The 26,978-nt window shown below is 44.2% G+C and overlaps 1 protein-coding gene across 6 annotated transcripts in view; it reads left to right on the forward strand.

Annotated features, from left to right (window-relative positions):
* MROH8 (maestro heat like repeat family member 8) overlaps positions 1-26,978 on the forward strand; it is a 77,380-nt gene that overhangs the window by 24,806 nt on the left and 25,596 nt on the right. For all 6 annotated transcript variants that reach the window (XM_032143062.2, XM_058432903.1, XM_058432901.1 and 3 more), the window contains 4 exons: positions 7,762-7,897; positions 12,148-12,272; positions 14,684-14,836; positions 18,044-18,204. In XM_032143062.2, the coding sequence (XP_031998953.1) occupies positions 7,762-7,897; positions 12,148-12,272; positions 14,684-14,836; positions 18,044-18,204 (575 nt within the window). The remainder of the gene's footprint in view (positions 1-7,761; positions 7,898-12,147; positions 12,273-14,683; positions 14,837-18,043; positions 18,205-26,978) is intronic.

Consider the following 26,978-nt stretch of genomic DNA (forward strand, 5'->3'; position numbering starts at 1 on the left):
TTCAAGGCAGGGTCTTGATCCGTCACTCAGGCTGGAGTGCAGTGGGGCCATCATAGCTCACTGCAGCCTTGAACTCCTGGCCTCAAGCAATCTTCCTGCTTCAGCCTTCCAAGTAGCTGGGACTACAGTCACACGCCACCACGCCTGGCTAATTTTTTAAATTTTTTGTAGGCCTGGCACAGTGGCTCATACCTGTAATCCCAGCACTTTGGGAGGCCAAGGCAGGCGGATCACGAGGTCAGGAGATCGAGATCATCCTGGCTAACATGGTGAAACCCCGTCTCTACTAAAAATACAAAAACAATTTGCCAGGCATGGTGGCGAGTGCCTGTAGTCCCAGCTACTCGGGAGGCTGAGGCAGGAGAATGGTGTGAACGCGGGAGGTGGAACTTGCAGTGAGCCGAGATCACGCCACTGCATTCCAGCCTCCGTCTCAAAAAAATAAGACTCCATCTCAAAAAAAAATTTTTTTTTGTAGAGACGGGTCTCACTTTGTTGCCCAGGCTGGTCTTGAACTCCTGGCGTCAAGTAATCCTCCTGCTTCAGCCTCCCAAAGCACTGTGATTACAGGCATGAGCCACTGCACCCAGCGTTACCTCTTTTAAAAAAATCTTCTCCTTGAATTGCTTGAACCCGGGAGGCAGAGGTTGCAGTGAGCCAAGATCATGCCACTGCACTCCAGCCTGGGCAACAAAGAGCGAAACTCCATCTAAAAAAAAAAAAAAAAAAATCTCCTTTATTTTTCACTCACTCACTCACTTCTTGGTTGAGAATCCTCTCCATAACTCCTAACAAGAATTCCTCAAAACTTAGTTCCTCCTTCCTGGGTCTACTCCTTTTTCCACTTGATAATCTCTTTGCCCTTCCCTGAGCAGGTTTTCTAGCCATTGGAGCATCTCCTGTCCCCATCCATCATTTCTCCAACCTGCATAATAAGGCCTGGGAATTGGAAGAGAGATTGGTAGGGTGGGAATGCTAGGTCCTTATACCAAAATTTTCCTCAGATAATTTGTTTTTCTTTTCTTTTCTTTCTTTTTTACTTTTCTTTTCCTGCCCAAAGCACAAGAGGGAAAATAATTTTTTTGTTCCTGATACAGATGTTCTAACAGTCATGTTTAAAAGGACTGCATTCCAGGCAGTCCTTTATTTCTCACATTGAAACGATATCCAAACTTATTAAAAGTTAAGTGCGGCCCCTCCAACTATGCTACTTCCTTTTTTCTCTTTAGTGAATAAAAGCAAGTAACTTCTGGCCATCACTGACTACCCTATTATTCTATACCAACAATGCGTTGCTGTTCCTTCCACAACCCTCGACCTCTAATTTTGGCAACAGATTAAAGAAGAGAGTTTCAGATGATTCCCTCCTATACATTAATCTCTCTCCAGGTCCTGGAGATCTTCCTTAGCGTATTTTTTTCCTAAAGAGAGTTGCAAATATGGGCCTGGGAAGGGTGGCTCACGCCTGTAATCCCAGCACTTTAGGAGGCTGAGGCGGGTGGATCACTTGAGCTCAGGAGTTCGAGACCAGCCTGGTCAACATGGTGAAACCCCATCTCTATTAAAAATACAAAAATTAGCCAGGCATGGTGGCGGGCACCTGTAATCCCAGCTATCCAGGAGGCTGAGGCAGGAGAATTGCTTGAAGCTGGGAGGCAGAGGCTGCAGGGAGCCGAGATCACACCACTGCTCTCCAGCCTGGGCTACAGAGCAAGACTCCATCTCAAAAAAAAAAAAAAAAAAAAAAAGAGAGAGAGAGAGTTGCAAAATATGAGAGTGGTTAACCTGAGTGCCACTGGGATCTCTGAATGTCCACAAGTTGTATGCAGAATGTGCAGTATGTGGTGTGGTGCAGTCTTCTGGATTTTCCTTTTTTTTTTTTTGAGCCAGGATCTCATTCTGTCACCCAGGCTGGAGTGCAGTGGCATGATCATAGCTCACTGTAGCCTTAACCTCCCAGGCCCAAGCAATCCTCCTGCCTCAGCCTCCCTAGTAGCTGGGACTGCAGGCACACACCACCACGCCTGGCTAATTTTTATTTATTTATTTATTTTTGATAGAGATGGGGTTTCACCATGTTGCCCTGGCTGGTCTCAAATTCCCGGGCTCAAGTGATCCTCCTTCCTTGGCTTTCCAAAGTGCTGGGATTACAGACGTGAGCCACCATGCCCGTCCTCTTCTGGATTTTTCTGAGGAAAGTCCATAGTTTTTTTAAAAATAATTTTATTGAGGTATAATTTGTATACAATGAATTTATCCAATTTAAGTATACAGTTCAATGAGTTTTGACAGATATATATTATCTGGGTCTCTAACTTTTTTAATATTCTCAAAGAAATCTAAAGAATACAGAATAAAAAAGGAAATGTTAAAGAAGCATTTAGTAATCAAACTAGGAGCATAATTCTTCAGTGGCCTTTTTTGTCTTGATAAAGTTTGGGGGTTCTTAATATTATGATTATAAAACTTAGGGCTGGGCACGGTGGCTCACGCCTGTAATCCCAGCACTTTGGGAGGCCGAGGCAGGCGGATCACAAGGTCAGGAGATGGAGACCATCCTGGCTAACACGGTGAAACCCCGTCTCTAATAAAAATACAAAAAATTAGCCGGGCGTGGTGATGGGCGCCTGTAGTCCCAGCTACTCGGGACGCTGAGGCAGGAGAATGGCGTGAACCCGGGAGGCAGAGCTTGCAGTGAGCTGAGATCACGCAACTGCACTCCAGCCTAGGCAACAGAGCGAGACTCCATCTCAAAAAAAAACAAAAACAAAACCAAAAACTTATTAACTGTTCATCATTCAGTGACAGGTGCAGGCCACCACACCTGGCTAATTTTTGTAGTTTTAGTAGAGACGGAGTTTCACCATGTTGGCTAGGCTGATCTCGAATCCCTGGCCTCAAGTGATCTGCCTGCCTCGGCCTCCCAAAGTGCTGGGATTACAGGCAGAGCCACCGCACTGGGCACCTTCCAAGTTCTTTTTTGTGCATGAGTGTGTTGGGGTGGGGGCTTCCACTTCCAATTTGTTCTCTACATATAGCCAGAGTCATCCTCTTCAGACCCATGTCATTCTTACTTTTGTTTTGTTTCTTTCTTTTTGCCCCTGTGTTTTCTTTATTTTTCTTCATTTCCTTTTTTTGCCCCATGTCACTTGTTTGATCCAGTGATTTCCAAACTTATCTTAGAATATGGGGTCGTGTCTGATGTAGGTCTGTCTGCCTCTCTACACCTAAGTCCCCTGACTTACCACACGGCAGCCACCTTTACATTCCTTCTTCCCACATAAGGCTCATCTTGCCTCATGGCCTTTGCACTTGCTGCCTTCTCTGCTTGGAATGACCTTCCCTAGCTCTGCACAGAGCCAGCCCCTCCTGGTTCTATAGCACTGTGTTCAGATGTCTCGACCTCAAAAGGGCCTCTGCTCACCACAGACAGACCTACGCTTGCCCTCTGTCTGATCACTCTCTCCTTCCTAGGGCTGTCTAGAATCAGAGGTTATCTGTCTAGATTCTTTCTTTACTCCTGTGTTATCTGTTTCCCACTAATAGAATGTGAATTCTACCAGTGATTATGCTTGTCTTTTTTTTTTTTTTTTAATATGTGAGACAGGGTCTTGCTCTGTCATCCAAATTGGAGTACAGTAGCGCAATCACAGCTCACTGCAGCCTCAACCTCCTGGCCTTAAGCAATGCTCCTGCCTTAGCCTCCTGAGTAGCTGGGACTACAGGCATGTGCCACCATGCCTGGTTAATTTTTTTATTTTTTATACAGATGGGAGTCTCACTATATTGCCCAAGGTGGTCCAAACTCTTGGGCTCAAACAATCCTCCCACCTCTGCCTCCCAAAATGCTGGGATTACAGACATGAGCCACTGTGCCTTGCAATTATACTTGTCTTGTTCGCCACAGTAGCCCCAGTGCCTGCCTAGCACAGAATCTGCCATGTGGCTGATGCTCAATTCAATATTGATTGAGTAAATGTAAGTCAACCCATGTCCCTTCTCTGCTCAAGACCCTCCGATGGCCAAAGTCCTCACAATGTTCTACAGGTTGCGACACCTTCTGGCCCATTCTTCATCTACTTCCTATTTCTTTCCCTCTCGTTAACATTGCTCCAGCCAACCTAACCTAGTTATGGTTCATCAGAAACACCAAACACTCCCATCTCAGTCCTTGGCACTTGCCATACTCTCTGCCCAGAATACTCTTCTCCCAGGTATCAATCTCTCATTTCAACATTAGTGAGGCCTTCCCTGACCATCCTAAAATAACAATTCTTATCCCTTTCCCCTGAATTTTTGTTAATCATGACATTTATCATCATTTGATACATAATACATTTTACATATTTATTTTGTTTACTTTGTTTCCCCAACTAGATCATCACCTCCACAAGCAGGGATATTCTCTTTTGTTCACTGCTTATATCCCCAGTGCCAGTCATAGTTCCTGGCACATAACTGACACTGTATTTATTGGTTGATTGAATGAATGATGGTTTTATCAGTGTATTAAAGATGTTATACAGCTTTGTGTGTTGCTGTGTTTACTGTAAATAGGTTGTAAAGGCTGTTCACAACATTTCTGTGTCTTATTTCTGTAGAGCCACGGAAGAAATTTCTTTCTGTCTCAACCCTAGGAAAAGCTGTGCTTCCTCTGCGTGGCTAGTTGCTTCTTAAGGACAGCGTGAATCATGTTATATGGATCATTGTGTGTACCTCTACATTAGCCATGAGAGAGTTCAGAGCCTTGCTCCATGGCCTGCCTCAAGCAAATGATGATTATGCATTCTGCATGCCAACCAAATTCTTAACTTCATTTATCTTTTCTACCTTAATGTTTTATTTTTATTATTTTTAATTTTTTAATTTTTTTTTTTTTTTTGAGACGGAGTCTCATTCTGTTGCCCCAGCTGGAGTGCAGGGGTGCAGTCTCGGCTGACTGCAACCTCCGCCTACCAGGTTCAAGCAATTCTCCTGCCTCAGCCTCCCGAGTAGCTGGGATTACAGGCGTGCACCACCATGCCCAGCTAATTTTTCTGTGTTTTTAGTAGAGACGGGGTTTCACCATGTTGGCCAGGCTGGTCTTGAACTCCTGACTGCAAATGATATGTCCGCCTTGGCCTCCCAAAGTGCTGGGGTTATAGGCATGAACCACCATGCCCAGCCAATTTTTTTTTTTTTTTTTTTTTTTTTTTGAGACGGAGTTTCGCTCTTGTTGCCCAGGCTGCAGTGCAATGGTGCAATCTCGGCTCACTACAACCTCTGCTTCCCGGGTTCAAGTGATTCTCCTGCCTCAGCCTGCCGAGTAGCTGGGATTACAGGCATGTGCCACCATGCCCGGCTAATTTTGTATTTTTAGTAGAGACGGGATTTCTCCATATTGGTCAGGCCGGTCTCGAACTCCCAAACTCAGGTGATCCGCCCACCTCAGCCTCCCAAAGTGCTGGGATTACAGGCATGAGCCACGGCACCTGGCCCAATTTTTTAATTTATCCAGTTTTCTCCAGTATTTATTTAAACTTATATTTCTTTTTCTGGTATGATTTTTCCAGCTACATTACATGGATTTTTTTTCCATAATCAAGCAGGATATTAAAAAATGAATTTTATAAATAGAATTAACTGCTATATCTCAACTTTGCATTCGGCTTTTTATTTTTATTTTTTGTTTTGTGTATGTGTGTATGTATGTATTTATTTATTTTGAGATGGAGTCTCACTCTTGTTGCCCAGGCTGGAGTGCAGTGGCAAGATCTCGGCTTACTACAACCTGTGCCTCCCAGGTTCAAGCGATTCTCCTTCCTCAGCCTCCTGAGTAGCTGGGAATACAGGTGCCCGCCACCACGCCTGGCTGATTTTTGTACTTTTAGTAGAGATGGGATTTCGCCATGTTGGCCAGGCAGACTGGTCTTGAATCCCTGACCTCAGGTGATCCGCCTGCCTCGGCCTCCCAAAGTGCTGGGATTACTGGCATGAGCCACAGCACCCGGCCGCATTCAGCTTTTTTACTTAGCAGAATAGCACATTATAAATTCCTTAGATACTTGATTTTTAATGGTTGTATTCATAGACTGGCTATAGGATAATTCCCTTTACTATTGTCATGCAATTATTTCCAAAGTGTGGTCTTTAGACCACCGCTGGGTCTATACCCCAAAGAAAGGAAACCAGTAACTGGCCAGGCGCGGTAACCGGCCAGGCGCAGTGGCTCACGCCTGTAATCCCCGCACTTTGGGAGGCCGAGGCGGGCGGATCACGAGGTCAGGAGATCGAGACCATCCTGGCTAACACAGTGAAACCCCGTCTCTACTAAAAATACAAAAAAAATTAGCCGGGCGAGGTGGCGGGCGCCTGTAGTCCCAACTACTCGGGAGGCTGAGTCAGGAGAATGGCGTGAACCCCGGGGGGCGGAGCCTGCAGTGAGCAGAGATCGCGCCACTGCACTCCAGCCTGGGCGACAGCGAGACTCTGTCTCAAAAAAAAAAAAAAAAAAAGAAAGGAAACCAGTATATGGGAGTGATATCTGCACTCCCTTGTTTGTTGCGACACTCTTCACAATAGCCAAAGTTTGGAAGCAGCCTACGTGTCCATCAACAGATGAGTGGATAAAGAAAATGTGGTTCTTATACACAATGAAGTACTATTCAACCATAAAAAGAATGAGATCCTGTCATTTGCAACAACATGAATGGAACTGGAGGTCATTATGCTAAGTGAAATATGCCAGACATAGAAAGACAAACATCACATGTTCTCACATATTGTGGGACCTGAAAATCAAAACAGTTTAGCTCATGGAGATAGAGAGTGGAAGGATGGTTATCAGAGGCTGGGAAGGGTCGTGGCAGAGTTGGGGAGAGGTGGGCATGGTTAATAGGTACCAAAAACATTGTTAGAATGAATAAGACCTAATATTTTATAGCACAACAGGATGACTATTGTGCATTAGTAATTTTTTAAATAATATTAAAATTTTAATACATTTTTATTTAGTAATATTAAATGTACGTTTATTGGCTGGGTGCAGTAGCTCAGGCCTGTAATTTGGGAGGCTGAGGTGGGTGGATCACTTGAGGTCAGGAGTTTGAGACCAGCCTGGCCAACATGGCAAAACCCCATCTCTACTAAAAATACAAAAATCAACTGGGTGCAGTGGCTCACACCTGTAATTCCAGCTACTTGGGAGGCTGAGGCAGGAGAATCACTTGAACCTGGGAGGCGGAGGTTGCAGTGAGCTGAGATCGTGCCATTGCACTTCAGCCTGAACTAAAAGGTCAAAACTCTGTTTCCAAAAAAAATTTATTAAAATAACTAAAAGAATATAATTGGACTGTTTGTAACACAAAGGATAAATGCTTGAGGGGGTGGATACTCCATTTTATATGATATGATTCCTATGCATTGCATGCCTGTATCAAGACATCTGTATACCCCACAAATACATAGACCTACTGTGTACTCCCAAAAATTAAAAGATAAAAATAAAAACAGTGCTGGAATTAACATCTTTATGCACAAAGCTTTTTCATTTTTCGTATTGTTTACTGAATAGGTTAGAATTTCCCTATTTCTTAATAACACCATCTACTGGCTATACTGTGTCTACCTGTGTTAAATATGAACCCTACAGAGATTAACAGGCTGATTGTGACCCTTACACTTCCCTTGAGTTGAGAGTAGAATTGGGATTACTTCTCAACTCAAATCGAAGGCACTAAATGCATGTGTATTCTGATGACATTTTTCTTTTTCTTTCTCAAGCTTCCACTGCGATTCCAAAGACTTGGACACCTGGTGGCTCTGATGGCACTGCTCTGTGGGGACCCACAGGAAAAGGTGGCTGAGGAGGCTGCAGAGGGCATTCACTACCTGCTGCATATCACCCTGAGGCTGAAGTGTAAGGCACTGCTGAAGGCCGCGAGGTCCTGAGTGAAGTCTCCAGCACAACATAAGCACCAGCCCTCCTTATGCACTCAGTCCCCATGTTCTGGAAAGGCCTTTTACAGTAGTTCATAAAGAGAAAGATACATGGTCCATAGGCAGAGATGAAGCAACACTGACTTAATAATTAGAATCCTAACACTAGATCAGACCCATCATTGTCATCCATTTGCATAGCCAGGGAGTGGCTAAACATGTGGCCCTGTGGACAAACGAGAGCAATTAGTTTGGTCAGAAGTAGGAGTGAGGCTGGGCGCAGTGGCTCACTCCTATATTCATAGCATTTTGCCAGGCCAAGCCAGGAGGACTGCGTGGGCCCAGGAGTTCAAGACCAGCCTGGGCAACATGGAAAACCCCTTCTCTACAGAAAATTTTAAAAATTGGCTGGCATGGTGGAGTATGCCTATAATCTCAACTACTCAGGAGGCGAAGGTGGGAGAATCGCTTGCGCCCAGGAGGTCGAGGCTGCAGGAAAATTAATGTCCTTATGAAGGGAAATTACAGGGGCCATGAGTAAGAATCAAATCTAGTTGCTGGGTTCAGGAAAGGTAATCCAGAGAATAAAGAGCAGTTTGCCTCCTAAAGAGGTGGTAAGAGTGTATTAGGCAGAAGGAATGGCTAAGGAAAGGATCCTGGGTAGGCGTGAGCTTGAGGAGTTTGAAAAATAGAGAGAGGGCCAGTGTGGTCAAGGAATGAATCACTGACTTCCATGGTTAGAAGGGACTTTAGAGGATATCTAACCCAGCATTCCCCCAGTGTTTGAATCTCAGTCTACTCCATCCCTACCAAGTACAGTCATGCACCATATAATGACATTTCAGTCAACAACTGATCATGTATGGGTCATGTAAGATTAGAATGGAGCTGAAATTTTTCTTTTTATTTTATTTTATTTTGAGATAGAGTCTCACTCTGTCACCCAGGCTGGAGTGCAGTGGTGTGATCTCAGCTCACTGCAACCTCCACCTCCCAGGTTCAAGCAGTTCTTGTGCCTCAGCCTCCCGAGTAGCTGGGATTACAGGCAGCTGCCACCACACTCAGCCAATTTTTGTATTTTTAGTAGAGATAGGGTTTCACCATCTCTACTAAATGTTACTTAATGTTGGCCCGGCTGGTCTCAAACTCCTGATCTCAAGTGATCTGCCCGCCTTGGCATCCCAAAGTGCTAGGATTACAAGTGTGAACCACCACGCCCAGCCTTATTTTTTTTTTTTTTTTTTAAGAAAGGAAGTCTCGACTTGGCACAGTGGCTCACACCTGTAATCCCAGCACTTTGGGAGGCCAAGGCGGGTGAATCATGAGGTCAAGAGATCGAGACCATCCTGGCCAACCTGGTGAAACCCTGTCTCTACTAAAAATACAAAAAGTAGCTGAGCGTGGTAGCACGCCTGTAGTCCCAGCTACTTGGGAGGCTGAGGCGGGAGAATCGCTTGAACCTGGGAGGCGGAGGTTGCAGTGAGCCGAGATCATACCACTGTACTCCAGCTGGTGACAGAGCAAGACTCCATCTCAAAAAAAAATAAAAAATAAAAAAAAAGAATAAAAAGAAATGAAGTCTCACTATGTTGCCCAGGCTGGTCTCCAACTCTTGAGCTCAAGCAGTCTTCCTACCTCAGCTTCCTAAAGTGCAGGGACTACAGGTGTCTACCACCGTACCCAGCTGAGCTGAAAGTTTTCTATCACCTAGTGACATTGTAGCCATCATAACGTTACGGTACAATGCATTACTCATGTTTGTGGTGATACTGGTGTAAACAAACCTACTGCACTGCCAGTCATATAAAAGTATAGCACCGGCCGGGTGCTGTGGCTCACGCCTGTAATCCCAGCACTTTGGGAGGCCGAGGCGGGCGGATCACGAGGTCAGGAGATCGAGACCATCTTGGCTAACACGGTGAAACCCCGTCTCTACTAAAAATACAAAAAATTAGCTGGGCGAGGTGGCAGGCACCTATAATCCCAGCTACTCGGGAGGCTGAGGCAGGAGAATGGCATGAACCCAGGAGGCGGAGCTTGCAGTGAGCCAAGATAGCGCCACTGCAGTTCAGCCTGGGTGAAAGAGCAAGACTCCGTCTCTGGAAAAAAAAAAAAAAAAAGTATAGCACCTACAATTAGGTACAGTATATATCCTTGGTAATGATAATAAATATGTTACTGGTTCATTTAGTTACTATACATTTTATCATTATTTTAGCATGACTCCTTCTACTTATTAAAAAAACAGTTAGCTGTGAAACATCCCCAGGCAGGCCCATCAGGAGGTATTCCTGAAGAAGGCATTGTTATCATAGGAGATGACAGTTCCATGTGTGTTATTGCCCTGAATACCTTCCAGTGGGGCAGGATGTGGAGATGGAAGACAGTGGTATTGATTATCCTGATCCTGTGTAGGCCTAGGCTAGTGTGTGTTTTTGTCTTGGTTTTTAACAAAAAACACTTTAGAATTAAAAAAAAAAAAGTTAGCCAGGCGCAGAGGCTCATGCCTGTAATCCCAGCACTTTGGGAGGCCGAGGAGGGTCCATCACCTGAGGTCAGGAATTCAAGACCAGCCTGGCCAACAAGGCAAAACCCTGTCTCTACTAAAAATACAAAAATTAGCCTGGCGTGGTGGCGCGTGCCTATAGTCCCAGCTACTCAGGAGGCTGAGGCAGGAGAATCACTTAAACGTGGGAGGTGGAGGTTGCAGTGAGCTGAGATCGCGCCACTGCACTCCAGCCTGGGTGACAGAGTGAGAGACTCTGTCTTAAAAAAAAAAGTACACTCTATGTGATGTTCATGCAGTGACGCAATAGCCTAACAGTGCATTTCTCAAAACATATCCCTGTTGTTAAGCTACACACAACCATAGTTCCTCTGCCTCAGTCTGTGCTTCACATGGATGAGGAAGCTCCATGCTTCCCAAAGCAACTGTCCTGTCGTTGGGCACCTCTGAGTATGAGCAATCTCTACCAGGTATACAGCCAAAGAAATACAGTTGATTATTGATTCAGCAAATAGTTATGAAGCATTTATTGTTCTAGTGATGCATCAGTAAACAAGACAAACAAGATACCTTCCCCCATGGAACTTATCTTCTAGTTGGAGAGAAAGTATCCTCAGCCAAGGGCTCAAAGATAAATTTTCCATCTACGAATTCCCAGCAAATATTAGGTCACAATAAAACATGAGAAAAACAAGACACTACAAGGAGCATTGGCATACTTGACACATGATGAAGAGTTCTGATATCAGAATTATCATACACAATATAAAGTTGGGCAATTTTTCTGGGAACCTAAGCTTCATAGGGAGACCCCTCACAATTCCTCACCAGTGGGGAAATAAGGTAGCATGCTTTGGTTATACTCACAAATCACTCAAATGCTCTGGTCTTACAAAAAGCTCTTTGCTTTTGCTTTTGCTTTTTTTCTTCTTCTTTTTAAAGACAGGGTTGGCTGGGCATGGTGGCTCATGCCTGTAATCCCAGCACTTGGGGAGGCTGAGGTGGGTGGATCACCTGAGGTCAGGAGTTCAAGACCAGTCTGAACCAAAATGGAGAAACCCTGTCTCTACTAAAAATACAAAATTAGCTGGGTGTGGTGGCGCATGCTTATAATCCCAGCTACTCAGGAGGCTGAGGCAGGAGAATCACCTCCAGGAGGCAGAGGTTGCGGTGAGCTGAGATCACGCCATTGCACTCCAGCCTGGGCGATAAGAGTGAAACTCTGCCTCAAAAAAAAAAAAAAAAAAAATTAAAAAAAAAAGACAGGGTCTTAACTCTCACCCAGGCTGGAGTGCGGTGGCGTGATCTCGGTTCACTGCAAGCTCCACCTCTTGGGTTCAAGTGATCCTCCCACCTCAGCCTCCCAAGTAGTTGGGACTACAGGAGAGCGCCACCATGCTTGGCTAATTTTTTTATTTTTTGGTAGAATCAAGGTTTCACCATGTTGGCCAGGGTTGTCTCGAACTCTTGACTTCAAGTGATCCATCTGCCTCGACCTCCTCTTTGTTTTTTCTTTTGGCTCTTTTTATGTATTGTTCTAGAAGAAAAGAGAAATAAATCAGCCTTCAGATGAACACACACTCCCTCCCCCAGGCATTTTTGTTCAAGTGAAAAAGAAGAGTGAGATCTTGGGATCCACTTTAAACTGAAGATCAACCAGACCTGTAAAATCAAGAAGAAAAAAAGAAGCCAGAAAGTATTAATATTTTATATTTTCTTTTCAGATATCACTCATGACAAGGAAAATCAGCAAAGCTTGAAAAGAGCATTGACAAAATGTCGAGAATTCCTGGAGCTCTACAGCTCTGCCACTAAATGCTTCTACAGCTGTCCCTTCAGAATTGCCCAGGTAATAAGAATGGCTAAAATTATAACCACAGCCAGAAGTGTTGGCAAGGGTGGGGAACAACCAGAAGTCTCCTGCATTTATTTATGGAAACGTAAAACAGTAAAAACCACTTTGGAAAAAGTTCTGGTCGTTTCTTGTAAAACAAAACCATACACAATTGCCCAGAGAATGTGGTCTCTAAACGTTCCATAGTTTGGAGACAAGGCACCATGTTCCTGGCCCTATACACCTTGCCTTCTTAGTTTGGGGGTTAAGGTCAACCTGCCATTGAGGCCAGTATCCCCGGATTTCACTTCATACCAGCTCTGCTTCTACTATTAATAATTGCTGGTCTCTTGCAAACGTAAATGCTGGTCACAAAAAGGAGCTGCAAGAGAGTATGGTTGATCCAACAAGCCAGACATTTTTAAATTAATGTAGTTATTCATTATTCAATAAATATATATCTGCCAGGTATCAGGCATGCTAGGGGATGGGGAAAATAAAGAAAACCCGCAGATCTTACTCATGTAGGGTGAAAGGAACCAAGTAATTTCATCTCTCTGCACATCAGTTTTCTCATCTGTGCGATGGAGATCTGTAAAAATTGCGACAGTTTTTACAATTTCTTTTTTACAATTTACACTGTTTACAATTCGGTCGTTGTTAAATGAGATATTGTATGGAAAATGCTTTGCTAAATGCTTGTCACATAGTAAGTGCCTAGTAGATTGTACCTATTATAATCATGTGAAGGACTTTATCTACTACCAAATGGAATGAGAAACAGAATGACACATTCTTTTAGTATGTTGTCTCCTGAAAAGGCATTTTAATTATGCCTGGGAACCTGTTAGCTGTGTAACATTAGGGCCTTTTTTTTTTAAGTCCTATCCTATAAAAGTATGACTCTTTCTGAAGATCTCATAATAAAGCTTCTTTCTTTTTCTTTTCTTTTCTTTTCGTTTTGTTTTGTTTTGTTTTGTTTTGTTTTGTTTTGTTTTGTTTTGTTTTGTTTGCGGGGGCTGTTTCTTTGAGACAGAGTTTCGCTCTTGTTGCCCAGGCTGGAGTGCAATGGCGCAATCTTGGCCCACTGCAACCTCCGCCTCCTGGGTTCAAGCAATTCTCCTGCCTCAGCCTCTTGAGTAGCTGGGATTATAGGCATGTGCCATCACACCCGGCTAATTTTGTATTTTTGGTAGAGATGGGGTTTCTCCATGTTGGTCAGGCTGATTTTGAACTCTGACCTCAGGTGATCCGCCTGCCTTGGCCTCCCAAAGTGGTGGGTTTACAGACGTGAGCCACCACGCCAGGCATTTTTTTTGTTTTGTTTTTTTGTCTTTTGAGACGGGGTTTCACTCTGTCGCCCAGGCTGGAGTGCAGTGGCACGATCTCATCTCACTGCAACCTCCGCCTCCCAGATTCAAGTGATTCTCCTCCCTCAGCCTCCCAAAGAGCTGGGATTACAGGCATGCACCACAACGCCCGGCTAATTTTTATATTTTTACTAGAGACAGGGTTCCTCCATGTTGGCCAAGTGGCTAGTCTCGAGTCGTGGGCTCAAGTGTTTCTCCTGCTTTAGGGTCCCAAACAACTGGGATTACAGGCATGAGCCACTGTGCCTGGTCAATAAAGCTTCTTTCTAAATGTCAGCAGCAGGCTGGATGCGGTGGCTCACCCCTGTCATTCCAGCACTTTGGGAGGCTGAGGTGGAAGGATCACTTGAGCCCAGGATTCGAGACCATCCTGGGCAACATAATGAGACCTCATCTCTATAAATAAAAAAATTATCTGGGTGTGGAGGTGCACGCCTGTAGTCCTAGCTACTCAGGAAGCTGAAGTGGGAGGATGACTTCAGCCTGGGAGGTCCAGGCTGCAGTGAGCTGTGATCCCACCACTGCACTCCAGCCTCAGTGTCAGAGCAGCAAAAGGCCATGCACAGATGCTAGCAGTGGACATTTGGATTGCTTCCACCTTTTTACCATGGTAAACAAGACTGGGCTGGGTGCATGGCTCGCACCTATAATCCCGACACTTTGGGAGGCTGAGGTGGGAGGATCTCTTGAGCCAAGAGTTCATGGCCAGCCTGGGCAACATAGTGAGACCCCTGTCTTTACAAAAAAATTTAAACATTATCAGAGTGTGGTAGCAGGTGCCTGTAGCCTTAGCTACTCAGAAGGCTGAGGCAGGAGGATCACTTGAGCCCAAGAGGTTGAGGCTACAGTGAGCCATGATTGTGCCCCTGCCTGGGTGACAGAGTAAGATGCTATCTCCAAAAACGAAACAAAACCACAAGACTCAAATAAAACAGCCTTGTACATCTTTGTCCAATTCTCTGATTGTTAATTTAGACTCAAGTCCTTGTTCAGGGCACTTTCTATCATACCATATTTCCCTATTTCTTGGAAGTTCATTTTCCTACATCATTTCAGGTCTTTGAAGGTTTTCTTGATTCAGATGAGCTCTGCCAGTTTATAATGACTACATTTGATACCCTGAAAAACCTGAAACATCCCTGCATCCAGCGATCAGCAGGAGAATTACTGCTAACTTTGGCGAAAAATGCAGAGTCCCAATTTGAGAAGGTAACCTTTCAGTGGCCATTTCCTGGGTTCAGAAAGCCAGTAGAACTTCTTCATCCCTGCAGCTACTGAAGTCTCTGCTTGTCCTATTCAGCTGAGGATGACTACTCATGAGTACAGATTAAAGCCTTAGTCTATTTAGTCACAAATATCCATTCTATAAACATACACCAAACAACCACTGTGTATGTAACTAGGGAGGGAGTTTTTTTTTAATCTAAGATGTGGTCCATGACCGGGCGCGGTGTCTCACGCCTGTAATCCTGGCACTTTGGGAGGCTGAAGCAGGTGGATCATGAGGTCAAGAAATCGAGACCATCCTGGCCAACATGGTGAAACCCCGTCTCTACTAAAAATACAAAAATTAGCTGGGTGTGGTGGTGCATGCCTGTAGTCCCAGCTACTCGGGAGGCTGAGGCAAGAGAATCGCTTGAACCCGGCAGGTGGAGGTTGCAGTGAGCCAAGGTCGCACCACTGCACTCCAGCCTGGGCAACAGGGCGAGACTCCATCTCAAAAAAAAAAAGATGTGGTCCATATTTTCTAGAAGAGTAGAGTTTTTCTGGGGAGACATAACTAACACATATGAGAATAACTTTAATTTAGATACTCATCCAGATGGGTTAAAGTATCAAGATTTAAAAAGCTGTAAGTGGTCAGGCGCAGTGGCTTACGCCTGTAATCCCAGCACTTTGGGAGGCTGAGGCAGGCAGACAGGTTGAGCTCAAGAGTTCGAGACCAGCCTCGGCAACATAGCGAAACCCTGTCTCTACTTAAAATACAAAAATTAGCCAGGCGTGGTGCACACCTGCATTGCCAGCTATTTGGATGGCTGAGGCAGGACAATTGCTTGAACACAGGAGGCGGAGGCTGCAGTGAGCTGAGATCACACCACTGCCCTCCAGCTTGGGTGACAGAGTGAGACCCTGCCTCAAAATAAATAAATAAATAAAAGTAAATAAAAAGCCATAAGTGACCCTAGAAGGAGGCAGACTTAGAAATCAAAATTAAGAGAATTTATCTAAATGTATCTAAAATTAATACATCAAGAAATAACTATATAGTTATGTTATTTAGAAACAGAGAAGGACATGCTGGAAGAGACAAAAGGGATAAAAGTAGTTCTCTCTGGAAAACAGACCTGGGGAATAGGGAGGAAAGAAGCTTGAAATACCACTGGACATTTTAAATTGTGTGCATATTGTACTTAGGTACGAATTAAAAATTATTTAAGAATGATGAGAACCGGCTGGGTATGGTGGCTCACACTTATAATCCCAGCACTTTGGGAGGTTTTGGCAGGCAAATTTCTTGGGCCCAGGAGTTCAAGACCAGCCTGGGCAACGTAGTGAGACCCCATCTCTACAAAAAAACTTTTTAAAATTAGCCAGGCATGGTGGCACACACCTGTGTTCCCAGCTACTTGGGAAGCTGAGGCAGGAGGATTGCTTGAGCCCAGTAAGACAAGGCTGCAGGGAGCCATGATCATGCCTTTACATTCCAGTCTGGGCGACAGAGGGAGATCTTGTCTCAAAAAACAACAGCAAATAAAACAAAAACAACAACAACAAATGATGAGCACCCTTTTTTTAACCTATTAAAATAACAAAGATGCAAAAACAATAACACGATAAGAGCATGGTGAGATGGGCGTTTGTATCAGTTGGGTGCTTTTAGCAGCAAAAAAAGCCCAACAGGTAGAAGTTTAACCAAAGGATTTATTCTCTCACATAATAACAAGTCTGGACATAGTGTATTTTCCAAGATCGATTCAGTGATTCAAAGTTATCAAAGACCCAGGGGTTTCTTCATCCTTCTGCCTTGTCTGTTCATGTGGTCATAAGGTAGTCAGAGCAATTTTGGACTTTCCGAGTGGAGTAGACTATGTCCAAGAAGAAGAAAGATGTTGCCTTCCTTTTTATGTCTTTATTCAGGGAAGAAAATCTTTCCCCAAAACCCCAGTAAATTTACCCTTGTGTTTGTTAGCCAGAATTATTATTATTATTATTATTATTTTATTTATTTATTTTTGGAGACAGCATTTTGCTCTGTTGCTCAGGCTTGAGTGCAGTGGTGCAGTCTCGGCTCCCTGCAACCTCCGCCTCCCAGGTTGCTGTCTCCTCACAATACCCAGGCAACCTCAGCCTCCCGAGTAGCTGGGATTACAGGCACCTGCCATGACGCCCAGCTAATATTTTGTATTTTTAGCAGAGATGGGGTTTCACCATGTTGGCAAGGCCGGTCTTGAACTCCTGACCTCAAATGATCCACCTGCCGCAGCCTCCCAAAGTGCTGGGATTACTGCCATGAGCCACCGTGCCCAGCCTACTGGTGCTGATGATGGCCATTTTATATTGAGTGGTTGAGGTGTGCCTCTCTGAGAAGTTGCCATTTCCACAGAGACAGGAACCCATGCGTCTGTGGGTGGGAAGAGTGGTCCAAGCAGAGAAATGGACCAAAGCCCAGTGGCTCCTGTTTCCCTTACCTGAGCCTGATGGACATCTCTGGGAAGAAGATAGATAAGGACTCCACTGCCATTCTCAGAATCACAGTGGGAAAAAGCCCAGCTTCCTTGCAATACTTTTATTAGTTTGTCTTGTTATAAAATCAATACATCAATTATTGAGGAAAAATTAGAAAAAATATAGAAGCAAAAAAATCTAATATTCTATCCCTCAAAAACACAGTATTGACAGCTTTGATTATAAATCTTTCCAAATCCTTCATATGTGTGTACATACATACAGATATATTTTAAGTAGTTTTAATCATAAACTTTAAAAAATAATAAACAGTTTGTTTAAAAGTCACCCCCTAGGGGTCAGGCACAGTGGCTCATACCTGTAATTCCAGTACTTTGGGAGGCCAAGGCAGGAGGATCGCTTGAGCCCAGGAATTCAAGACCAGCCTGGGCAACGTAGACAGATCTTGTCTCTACAAAAAAATACAACAATGACCTGGGTGGTGGTGTGTGCCTGTAGTCCCAGCTACTTGGGAGGCTGAGGTGGGAGGATCACTTGAGGCCAGGGGTTCAAGGCTGCAGTGAGCTGTGTTTGCACTGCTGCATTCCAGGCTGGGCAACAGAGCAAGACCCTGTCTTTAAAAAAAGTCACCCCCCCACCCCAGGACCTTTCAGAAATGGCCACAAAATCCTCAATAACCATCAGTGTCTTATAGGATTACAGTCTTAGTAATTTCTTTTTCCTCTTCAGGTGCCAGAAATTATGGGAGTTATCTGTGCCCAGTTATCCGTAATCAGCCAGCCTAGAGTCCGCCAGCAAATCATAAATACCGTGAGTTTATTTATATCCAGACCCAAGTACACAGATATAGTACTCAGCTTCCTTCTGTGTCATCCAGTGCCGTATAACAGGTAACAGAACCCCGTACAGCCTCTGGATTAAATTGGAGTATGTGACACAGCTCTGGGTATTGTGAAACATGGTTGCCCTCAAAAATCTAATGATTCTTTTGTAGAGAAGACACGGTATGCATAAAGCTTGTGATATAAATCAGAACATAATGCATAATCATCAGAAAAGAATCCCACAAATCCCAAATGAAGAACATTCTGTAAGATAATTGAACTGGACTCTTCAAAAAAGTTAACATTATGGAAGTAAAACTGGTGGTGAGGGAACTGTCCTAGATAAAAAGATATTCAAAAACATACCCAAATGCACTGTGTGACCTTGATTGGATCCTGGTTCAAAAACAGAAGCTATAAAAGAAAGCTTGGAGAAATTTAAATATGGACTCTATACTAGAATATTAAATTGGCGTAATTTTCTGGCCAGGCACAGTGGCTGACACCTGTAATCCCAGCACTTTGGGATGCAGAAGTGGGCAGATCACTTAAGGCCAGGAGTTCAAGACCAGCCTGGCCAACATGGTGAACCCTCGTCTCTACTAAAAATACGAAATTTACCCGGGCATGGGGCAGATGCCTCTAATTCCAGCTACTTGGGAGGCTGAGGTGGGAGAATCGCTTGAACCCAGGAGGAGGAGGTTGCAGTAAGCCAAGATCCCACCACTGCACTCCAGCCTGGGCGACAGAGTGAGACTCTGTCTCAGATAAACAAACAACAAAAATTAGTGTAATTTTCTTGGGTGTGAAATACTATGGTTATGCAGAAGGATGTCCTTATTCTTAGGAGATAAGCTACTAACGTTATTTAGAGGTAAAGTGTCATGATGTCTGCAACTCACTTGAGAATGATTTTGCCTAAAAATAAGGCAATAAATATATACATTTAAAAAGTAAATATGCATACATAAAGAAGACTGGAATCAGAGAGAGGATCAAACAGGATGGGTTTTTTGTTTATTTTTGTGGGTACATAGTAGGTATAAAGACGGTTTTTTCGATTAGTGTTTTTCACATTTGGAGGCACCCTGGAAAGTTCCACAAAGATACCTATGGATGAGGCAGGAAGGCTTCAGAATAAAGCCCCATGCCCCCCCTCCACTTTAATCAAAGCAGTGCCTCTTTTTATCTGCTTTCTCTGTTGTGATTCTGGGCAGCTATTTTATTTAAGAAGAGATTTCCCTGCTTTAAACTATTTGAAAACTATTCTTTTAAGTGAATGGCTCTCACATAATATCTTGGTGTAGTGCTTATTATGTTCTCTAAACCGAACTAAATCAAATAATGGAAGATTTTTACCCATTCAAAGAAAAAAAATGCAGATTTTTTTTAAAGCTGGGTGTGGTGGCACGCACCTGTAGTCCCAGCTACTCAGGAGGCTGAGGCAGGAGAATCACTTGAGCCCAGGAGTTTGGGGCCATAGTATATGATTATTGGACTTGTGAATAGCCACTGCACTCCAGCCTGGAGTAACAGTCTTACTTTTTTTTTTTTTTAAAGACAGTATCTCAACATGGCTCACTGCAGCCTTGAACTCCTGGGCTCAAGTGATCTTCCCACCTCAGCTGCCTGAGTAGCTGAGACTACAGGTGTACACTCAAGCTTTTTAAATTATTAAAAATTTTTTGAGCTTGCTTTTGTATATTTCTCTAACAAATTGTTCTTAAATGTTTGGTACTTGCTACAGCTTATCTGTATTCAACTCTTATATAAAAATAAATCTTTCAGTGGCCGAAGTGGGTGGATCACCCAAGGTCAGGAGTTGCAGACCAGCCTGGCCAACATGGTGAAACCCCATCTCTACTAAAAGAATACAAAAATTAGCCTGGCACGGTGGTGCGCACCTGTAATCACAGCTACTTGGGAGGCTGAGGCAGGAGAATCTCTTGAACCCGGGAGGCGGAGGTTGCAGTGAGCCGAGATCGCACCACTGCACTCCAGCCTGGGAGACAAAGCAAGACTCTGTCTCAAAATAAATAAATAAATAAATCTAAGTACAAAATATTAAATATATTTAGTTTTGTTTTTTGTGGGGTTTTTTAAGACAGGGTCTTTCTCTGTCACCCAGGCTGCAGTGTAGTGACACAGTCATAGTTCACTGCAGCCTCGACCTTCCAGGCTCAAGCAATCTTCCCACCTCAGCCACTGGAGCAACTGGGACTACAGGCCCACACCACCTGGCCCAGCTAAACTTTTTATTTTTTGTGGTTTCTCAATGTTACCCAGGCTGGTCTCGAACTCCTGGGCTCAAGTGATCCACCTGCCTCAGCCTCCCAGAGTGCTAGGATGACAGACATGAGCCACCGTGTGCTGCCCTATTTAATTATTTTAAGTAGACTTTTAGCGTTATTCTATTGTTTGTATTTGTTCTACCTCTGGGAGGACTTTGAGAACTGCTATAGCTCATACGCAAACTATGGAATCTTTTAGAAATTTAACTGACTTACTCAGGAAATGTCATTATTATTATTTTTTATTTTTTTTGAGACGGATTCTCGCTCTGTCGCCCAGGCTGGAGTGCAGTGGTGCAAACTCGGCTCACTGCAAGCTCCGCCTCCCAGGTTCACGCCATTCTCCTGCCTTGGCCTCCCAAGTAGCTGGGACTACAGGCACCCGCCACCACCCGGCTAATTTTTTGTATTTTTAGTAGGGACGGGGTTTCACCGTGGTCTCGATCTCCTGACCTCGTGATCCACCTGCCTCGGCCTCCCAAAGTGCTGGGATTATAGGCATGAGCCACCGTGCCCGGCCAGGAAATATTATTCTGATTATATTTTTGTCATTTACCTGAAGTTCATTATGTCACAGGGGAGCAATGACTGGGCCGGTGGCACTGGGGTAAAATAATTTACCACGACAGTTGTGGGTAGAAGAAGGCAGATTTATTAGAGAAAGTAGGAAAATAATGGTGCCAGAGAGACAACAGACAGCCTGCAAAAGAGAAGCCGACTGCCAGGAGACAAAGGCTTGCTGGAGATTTTACAGCATAGTGTTCATGCTGTGTGTTGATGAGGGCCTTGTAGAGTATAGATAATGCCAAGTTGCAATGAGCTAATTTGCAGGTGTCTGGTGATAGTTGGGCACAGGAAGATGGTGAGTTAATTGCACAGAAGGGCCATGTCCTGGACCATGAAGAAAGGCAGACTTACAGCTTATCTGCTTTTTCTTTTTGCTTTCCCCTGCTCCCGCCAGCCTGGCTTCCTTTCCCTAATTAGGACTCCACACATTAGTGGGTTTACATATAGATTGGGGTGGTTGTTCTTAGGAGGCTGCCTAAAGCATCAACTATGTGCAAGGTGCTATTAGGCCCTATAAGTAATGGACAGGACATGCACCCCGCCCTTAAGCAGCACAGTCTGGTAGCCCCATAGATGCATAAGTATTCTAAAGCTAAGTAGGGAGTTCTGTGGAAGCCCCTAGGTTGGGACTTAATTAAATGAAGGTTCGGGAAATGATTTCTGAAAGCAGTGCTGCCCCCAAGCTGATGAATGCTAAGAGCCAGATGCAGCTCAAAGTGGCTGGAGAGGAAAGTAGACAGTAGGAAGGGCTCAGATACCAGGGATCTTTTTGCAGGGATGGAAATGTTCTAAAATTGGATTGTCATCATGGTTGCACAACTTTGTAAATTTACTAAAAATCAGTGAGTTGTATATTTAAGACAGTATTCACTAATTACTTTTTCATTTTCTATAGTAATAGAATCCCTGAACTTTAGTTGGGTATTTGAAATACTCATTTCCTAGACTTTTTGCATATAGGTGTGACTATTTGTCTAAATTCTGGATGCAAATTGGAGTAGTACATGCAACCTATGACAAATAACGTTAAAGGGAGAGAGTAGGCTCATCATCTTTCTTCTTCCTGCCACCTGGAAAGTGATGTGATGGCTAGAGCTGAAGCATGTTGGCCAGGATGGTCTCAATCTCCCGACCTCATGATCCGTCCGCTTCGGCCTCCCAAAGTGCTGGGATTTCAGCTGTGAGCTACCACGCCCAGCCACTAAAGCTGCTTTTAAAAACTGGTCAGAAGTTAGCAGTGATAGATTGGGACCAACTAAGAACTAGGATAGTGGACTTTCTACTACAGGAGTTGGGAAGCCACTGAAGAACTTTAGTTAAGGGACTTACATCATCAGATGTGGATTTTTAGTGTGACTCTGATGGAGATGGATTAGAGGCTGTTCTGCCAGACAGGAAGAAAGACAGGCAGTTAAGCAGTTGCACCTTTTCAGGCAAAAGATGATGATGCCCTGATTAGGGCAGTGGCTTCAGAGATGGAGAGGAGGAGGGAGTAAAGAAACAGGGGCATTGGCCAGACGCAGTGGCTCACGCCTGTAATCCTAGGACTTTGGGAGGCCAAGGCAGGTGGATCACCTGAGGTCAGGAGTTCAAGACCATTCTGGCCAACACAGCGAACCCAGTCTCAACTAAAAATACAAAAATTAGCTGGGCTTGGTGGCATGTGCCTGTAATCCCAGCCACTCTGCAGGCTGAGGCAGGAGAATTGCTTGAACCCGGGAGGCAGGAAAATTGGCTTGAACAGTGAGCCAAGATCACACCACTTCACTCCAGCCTGGGCAACAGAGCAAAACTCCATTTCAAAAAAAAAAAAAAGAAATAGGGTCATCTGTAGGCAGACCTTGATTGAATCAGAAAGGAATGGCAGGGAGGAAGAAGGCATTCAGGCTAACTCCCCACTCCTCAGTTTTTGGCTTTGGAGGCCAAGTTAATGGTGGCATCATTTACTGACACAGGAATTACACTACATTTTCACCACTGACTGTTTCTCTATGGGACATGAAATACTTTAAGAAACTCAGTTCACTAATTCAGGACCAAACGAAGAAGTCATAGAGTATATATGTGACATGTGTCCCTCATACTACCCTGGTGCAGTGCTCTGTCCCAGTACTCCACCAGAAAAGACAAGAGGCTATTTCTCTTTCTATTCTGTAGGGATGCTACAGAAAGATATTTGTTCTTAAAGATGGAGGCTTCTTCAGTCTGAAACACTGCCTCAGAATCCCCTATGAAGCTTGTTAAAAAAAAAAAAAATGCATCTTCTGGCGAGGTGTGGTGGCTCATACCTCTAATCCTAGCACTTTAGGAGGTTGAGACGGGTGGATGGCTTGAGCCCAATAGTTCAAGACCAGCCTGAGCAATATGGTGAAACCCTGTCTCTACAGAAAGTGCAAAATTTGCCAGTTGTGGTGGCACACGCCTATAGTTCCAAATACTCAGGAGGCTGAAGTGGGAGAATTACCAGAGCCCGGGAAAATGAGACTGCAGTGAGCTGTGATCACACCACTGCACTCCAGCCTGAGCATCAGAGTAAACCCTGTCTCAAAGAAGAAAAGCATTTTCCAAGACCCTGCATCACACCTACTATATTAGTCAGGACTCTTAGTTGAAAGTAGCAGAAACTGAGCTCACACTACCTTAAGAAATTGTATAGGCTTATATTACAGCAAAGTCCAAGGGTCTGTCATCAGGATTGAATCCCGAGACTCAGTTTATTTCATCAGGGCTTCATTCCTCTCTCAGATGGACTTGCACTAAAGGTGGCAAAGATGGTTACCATCAGCTCAAAACTGCAGTGGAAAGGGTGTGTCATTTCCTTTTTAGCTTTTTAGTCCTGGGCAGGACTCTGATTAGCCTGGCTTGGAGTCAGCTCCCACCAAACTACACGAACCAAATAGGATTATTAAGGATCTTGAAAAGGTGGTTTCCCAAAGGGATGATGGGCAAACAAAACCCATGTCACAACTACAGAATCAGAATCACTGGAGGTAGGAAGATTTTTTCCATATTTTAAACAAACTCTCCAGATGTTTCTCGCACTGAAATTCGTGAACCATTGGCTTAAAGGCTGTGCGCTTTCTAAATTCAGATGCATTTTCAGCACACTTAAAATGTGCGGCAAACCAAAAGCATTTTGCAACACTTCTCTCGCAATAAACAGCTTCTCAAAGTACTTCATTTACTCCTTCAGGAATTCAAAGAAAATAACCGAGGGTAGGCCAGGCGCGGTGGCTCACGCTTGTAATCCCAGCACTTTGGGAGGCCGAGGCGGGCGGATCACGAGGTCAGGAGATCGAGACCATCCTGGCTAACACAGTGAAACCCCGTCTCTACTAAAAATACAAAAAATTAGCCGGGCGTGGTGGCGGGCGCCTGTAGTCCCAGCTACTCGGAGAGGCTGAGGCAGGAGAATGGCGTGAACCCGGGAGGCAGAGCTTGCAGTGAGCCGAGATCGCGCCACTGCACTCCAGCCTGGGTGACAGAACGAGACTCCGTCTCAAAAAAAAAAAAAAAAAGAAAAGAAAATAACCGAGGGTAAGTAAATATGAGAATTTCTTTATGTCATCCCAGATGAATGTTCCTATTCTGCCGTCTCATCATTCTGCAGCTGTGAGTTTTTTCAGCATCCTATATTGCCTTTCTGGCCTTTTCTTTAGGAGTTCTTTAGGACCTTCTTACTTTGTTTTATTCACAAATTAGAATCACTGTGGTGAGCAGTGAAATGTTGGGATAGTCTTTAAGCCTCTCAGGTTTTAGGATGATTCTGACAGTTGGAAGACCACACTTTTTTTCTTTCTTTTTCTTTTCTTTTCTTTTCTTTTTTCCTTTTTTTTTTTCTCCCCTGAGACAGTCTCACCCTGCCACTGAGGCTGGAGTGCAGTGGTATTTTGGCTCACCTCAGTCTCTGCCTTCTGTGTTCAAATGATCCTTTTGGCTCACCTCAGTCTCTGCCTTCTGTGTTCAAATGATCCTTCCACCTCAGCCTCCTGAGTAGCTGGGACTACAGGCACACATACCACACCTGGCTAATTTTGCATTTTTTGTAGAGACAGGGTTTCCCCGTGTTTCCCAGGCTGGTCTTGAACTTCTGGGCTCAAGCAATCCTCCCGTCTCAGCCTCCCAAAGTGCTGGGATTACAAAGTACTGGGATTGCAGGTGCTGGAATTACAAAATGTTGGGATTACAAAGAGCTGGGATTACACGATTATAGGCCACCACACCTGGCCTGGAAGATCACACTTTAAAAACTTACTCTAGCATACAAAGATGCCTAAATAGATTCCGAAAATAAAAGAATGGATTAAAAGCACAAGTAGCTCCCAATTTTCTTCCCACTGTAATGTTCTTCCACAATGTTTATGTAACTCTCAGGCCCTACATTTGAATCAATGACAGAGAAGTTATTACATATTATTTTTCTTTAGAAGATATCTCTTCTAGGTAGGATCAAAGCTTTATTTCAAGGATTAACTTTAGCCAGAATTTGAGGACCACAGACCAGATTGAATACATGTGTCTATAATTTAGCCTTCTGTGAACCTGGCATTGTGCAAGTCCCTGAGGAATTCCTAGAAGAGCCAGAAATAATACTTTCCTTCAGAGGGAACAGATACACACATAAAGAACTGATGATAGCACACATAAGATTGAAGTGACCTCTAAGAAGAAGAAATGTTTTATGAAAGACATGGTGAAGAAACAACCAAGGCTTCCTAGGAGACATGACACTGGATCTGGACCTTGAAGGATTTTGATGGGCAGAGAACAGTTTTGGAAAGGGCCTTCCAGTTTAAGAAAGTGACATAAGAGTTGGGTACAGTGGCTTATGCCTGTAATCCCAGCACTTTGGGAAGCAGAGGTGGGTGGATCACTTGAGCCCAGGAGTTCAAGACCAGCCTGGGCAACATGGCGAAACCCCGTCTCTACAAAAACAAATTTAAAAACTAGCCAGGTGTGGCGGCACACGCTTGTGGTCCCAGCTATTCGGGTGGCTGAGGCAGGAGGATTGCTTGAGCTCAGGAGTTCAAGGCTGCAGTGAGCTGTGTATGGCACCACTGCACTCCAGCCCGGGTGACAGAATGAGACCTTGTCTAAAAAAAAAAAAAAGACAGTGACATAAGCAAAGGTATAGGGTTTTCAAAGTCTGTGTTTTATTAGGTAAAGGTGAATGGTCTGAATGGTCTGGATGGTTTGAGCACAGAGTGTGTGATGGGGAAGTAATGAGGCTGAAAAGTTAAGTCAGGACCAGGTTATGAATAGCCTTGAAGTCCATGCTGAGGCAATGGGAACTTGATTCGATAAAACCTGGGGACTTCGGGGGTGGGAGGCAAGGGGAGGGAGACCATTAGGACAAATACCTAATGTTTGTGGGCTTAAAACCTAGATGATGGGTTGATAGGTGCAACAAACCACCATGGCACATGGATACCTATGTAACAAACCTGCACATTCTGCACATGTATCCCGGAACTTAAAGTAAAATTTTAAAAATTGGCTGGGTGCAGTGGCTCACGCCTGTAATCCCAGCACTTTGGGAGGCCAGGGCGGGCAGATCACTTGAGGTCGGGAGTTTGAGACCAGCCTGGCCAACATGGCGACACCTCGGCTCCACTAAAAATACAAAAATTAGCTGGGCATGGTGGCAGACACCTGTAATCCCAGCTACTTGGGAGACTGAAGCAAGGGAATTGATTGAACCCAGGAGACAGAGGTTGCAGTGAGCCAATATCGCGCCACTGACTCCAGCCTGAGTGACAGAGCAAGACATCATGTCAAAATAATAATAATAATAATAGTAATAAAATTTTAAAAAAGTAAATAAAAGAAAATATGGAGCAATAGGAATCCTACTCTGCTTGTTGGCAAATAAATGGATACAACCACCTTTATTTTTTTGAGACAGGGTCTCACAAGAAGGAAAAAAAAACCTGGGGAGTTACTGTTATGAAATCAAAATCAGTCTTTTGACACCCTGAAGAA

The sequence above is a fragment of the Hylobates moloch genome, unplaced genomic scaffold (assembly GCF_009828535.3).
Source record: "Hylobates moloch isolate HMO894 unplaced genomic scaffold, HMol_V3 SCAFFOLD_21, whole genome shotgun sequence".
Lineage (NCBI taxonomy): Eukaryota > Metazoa > Chordata > Mammalia > Primates > Hylobatidae > Hylobates > Hylobates moloch.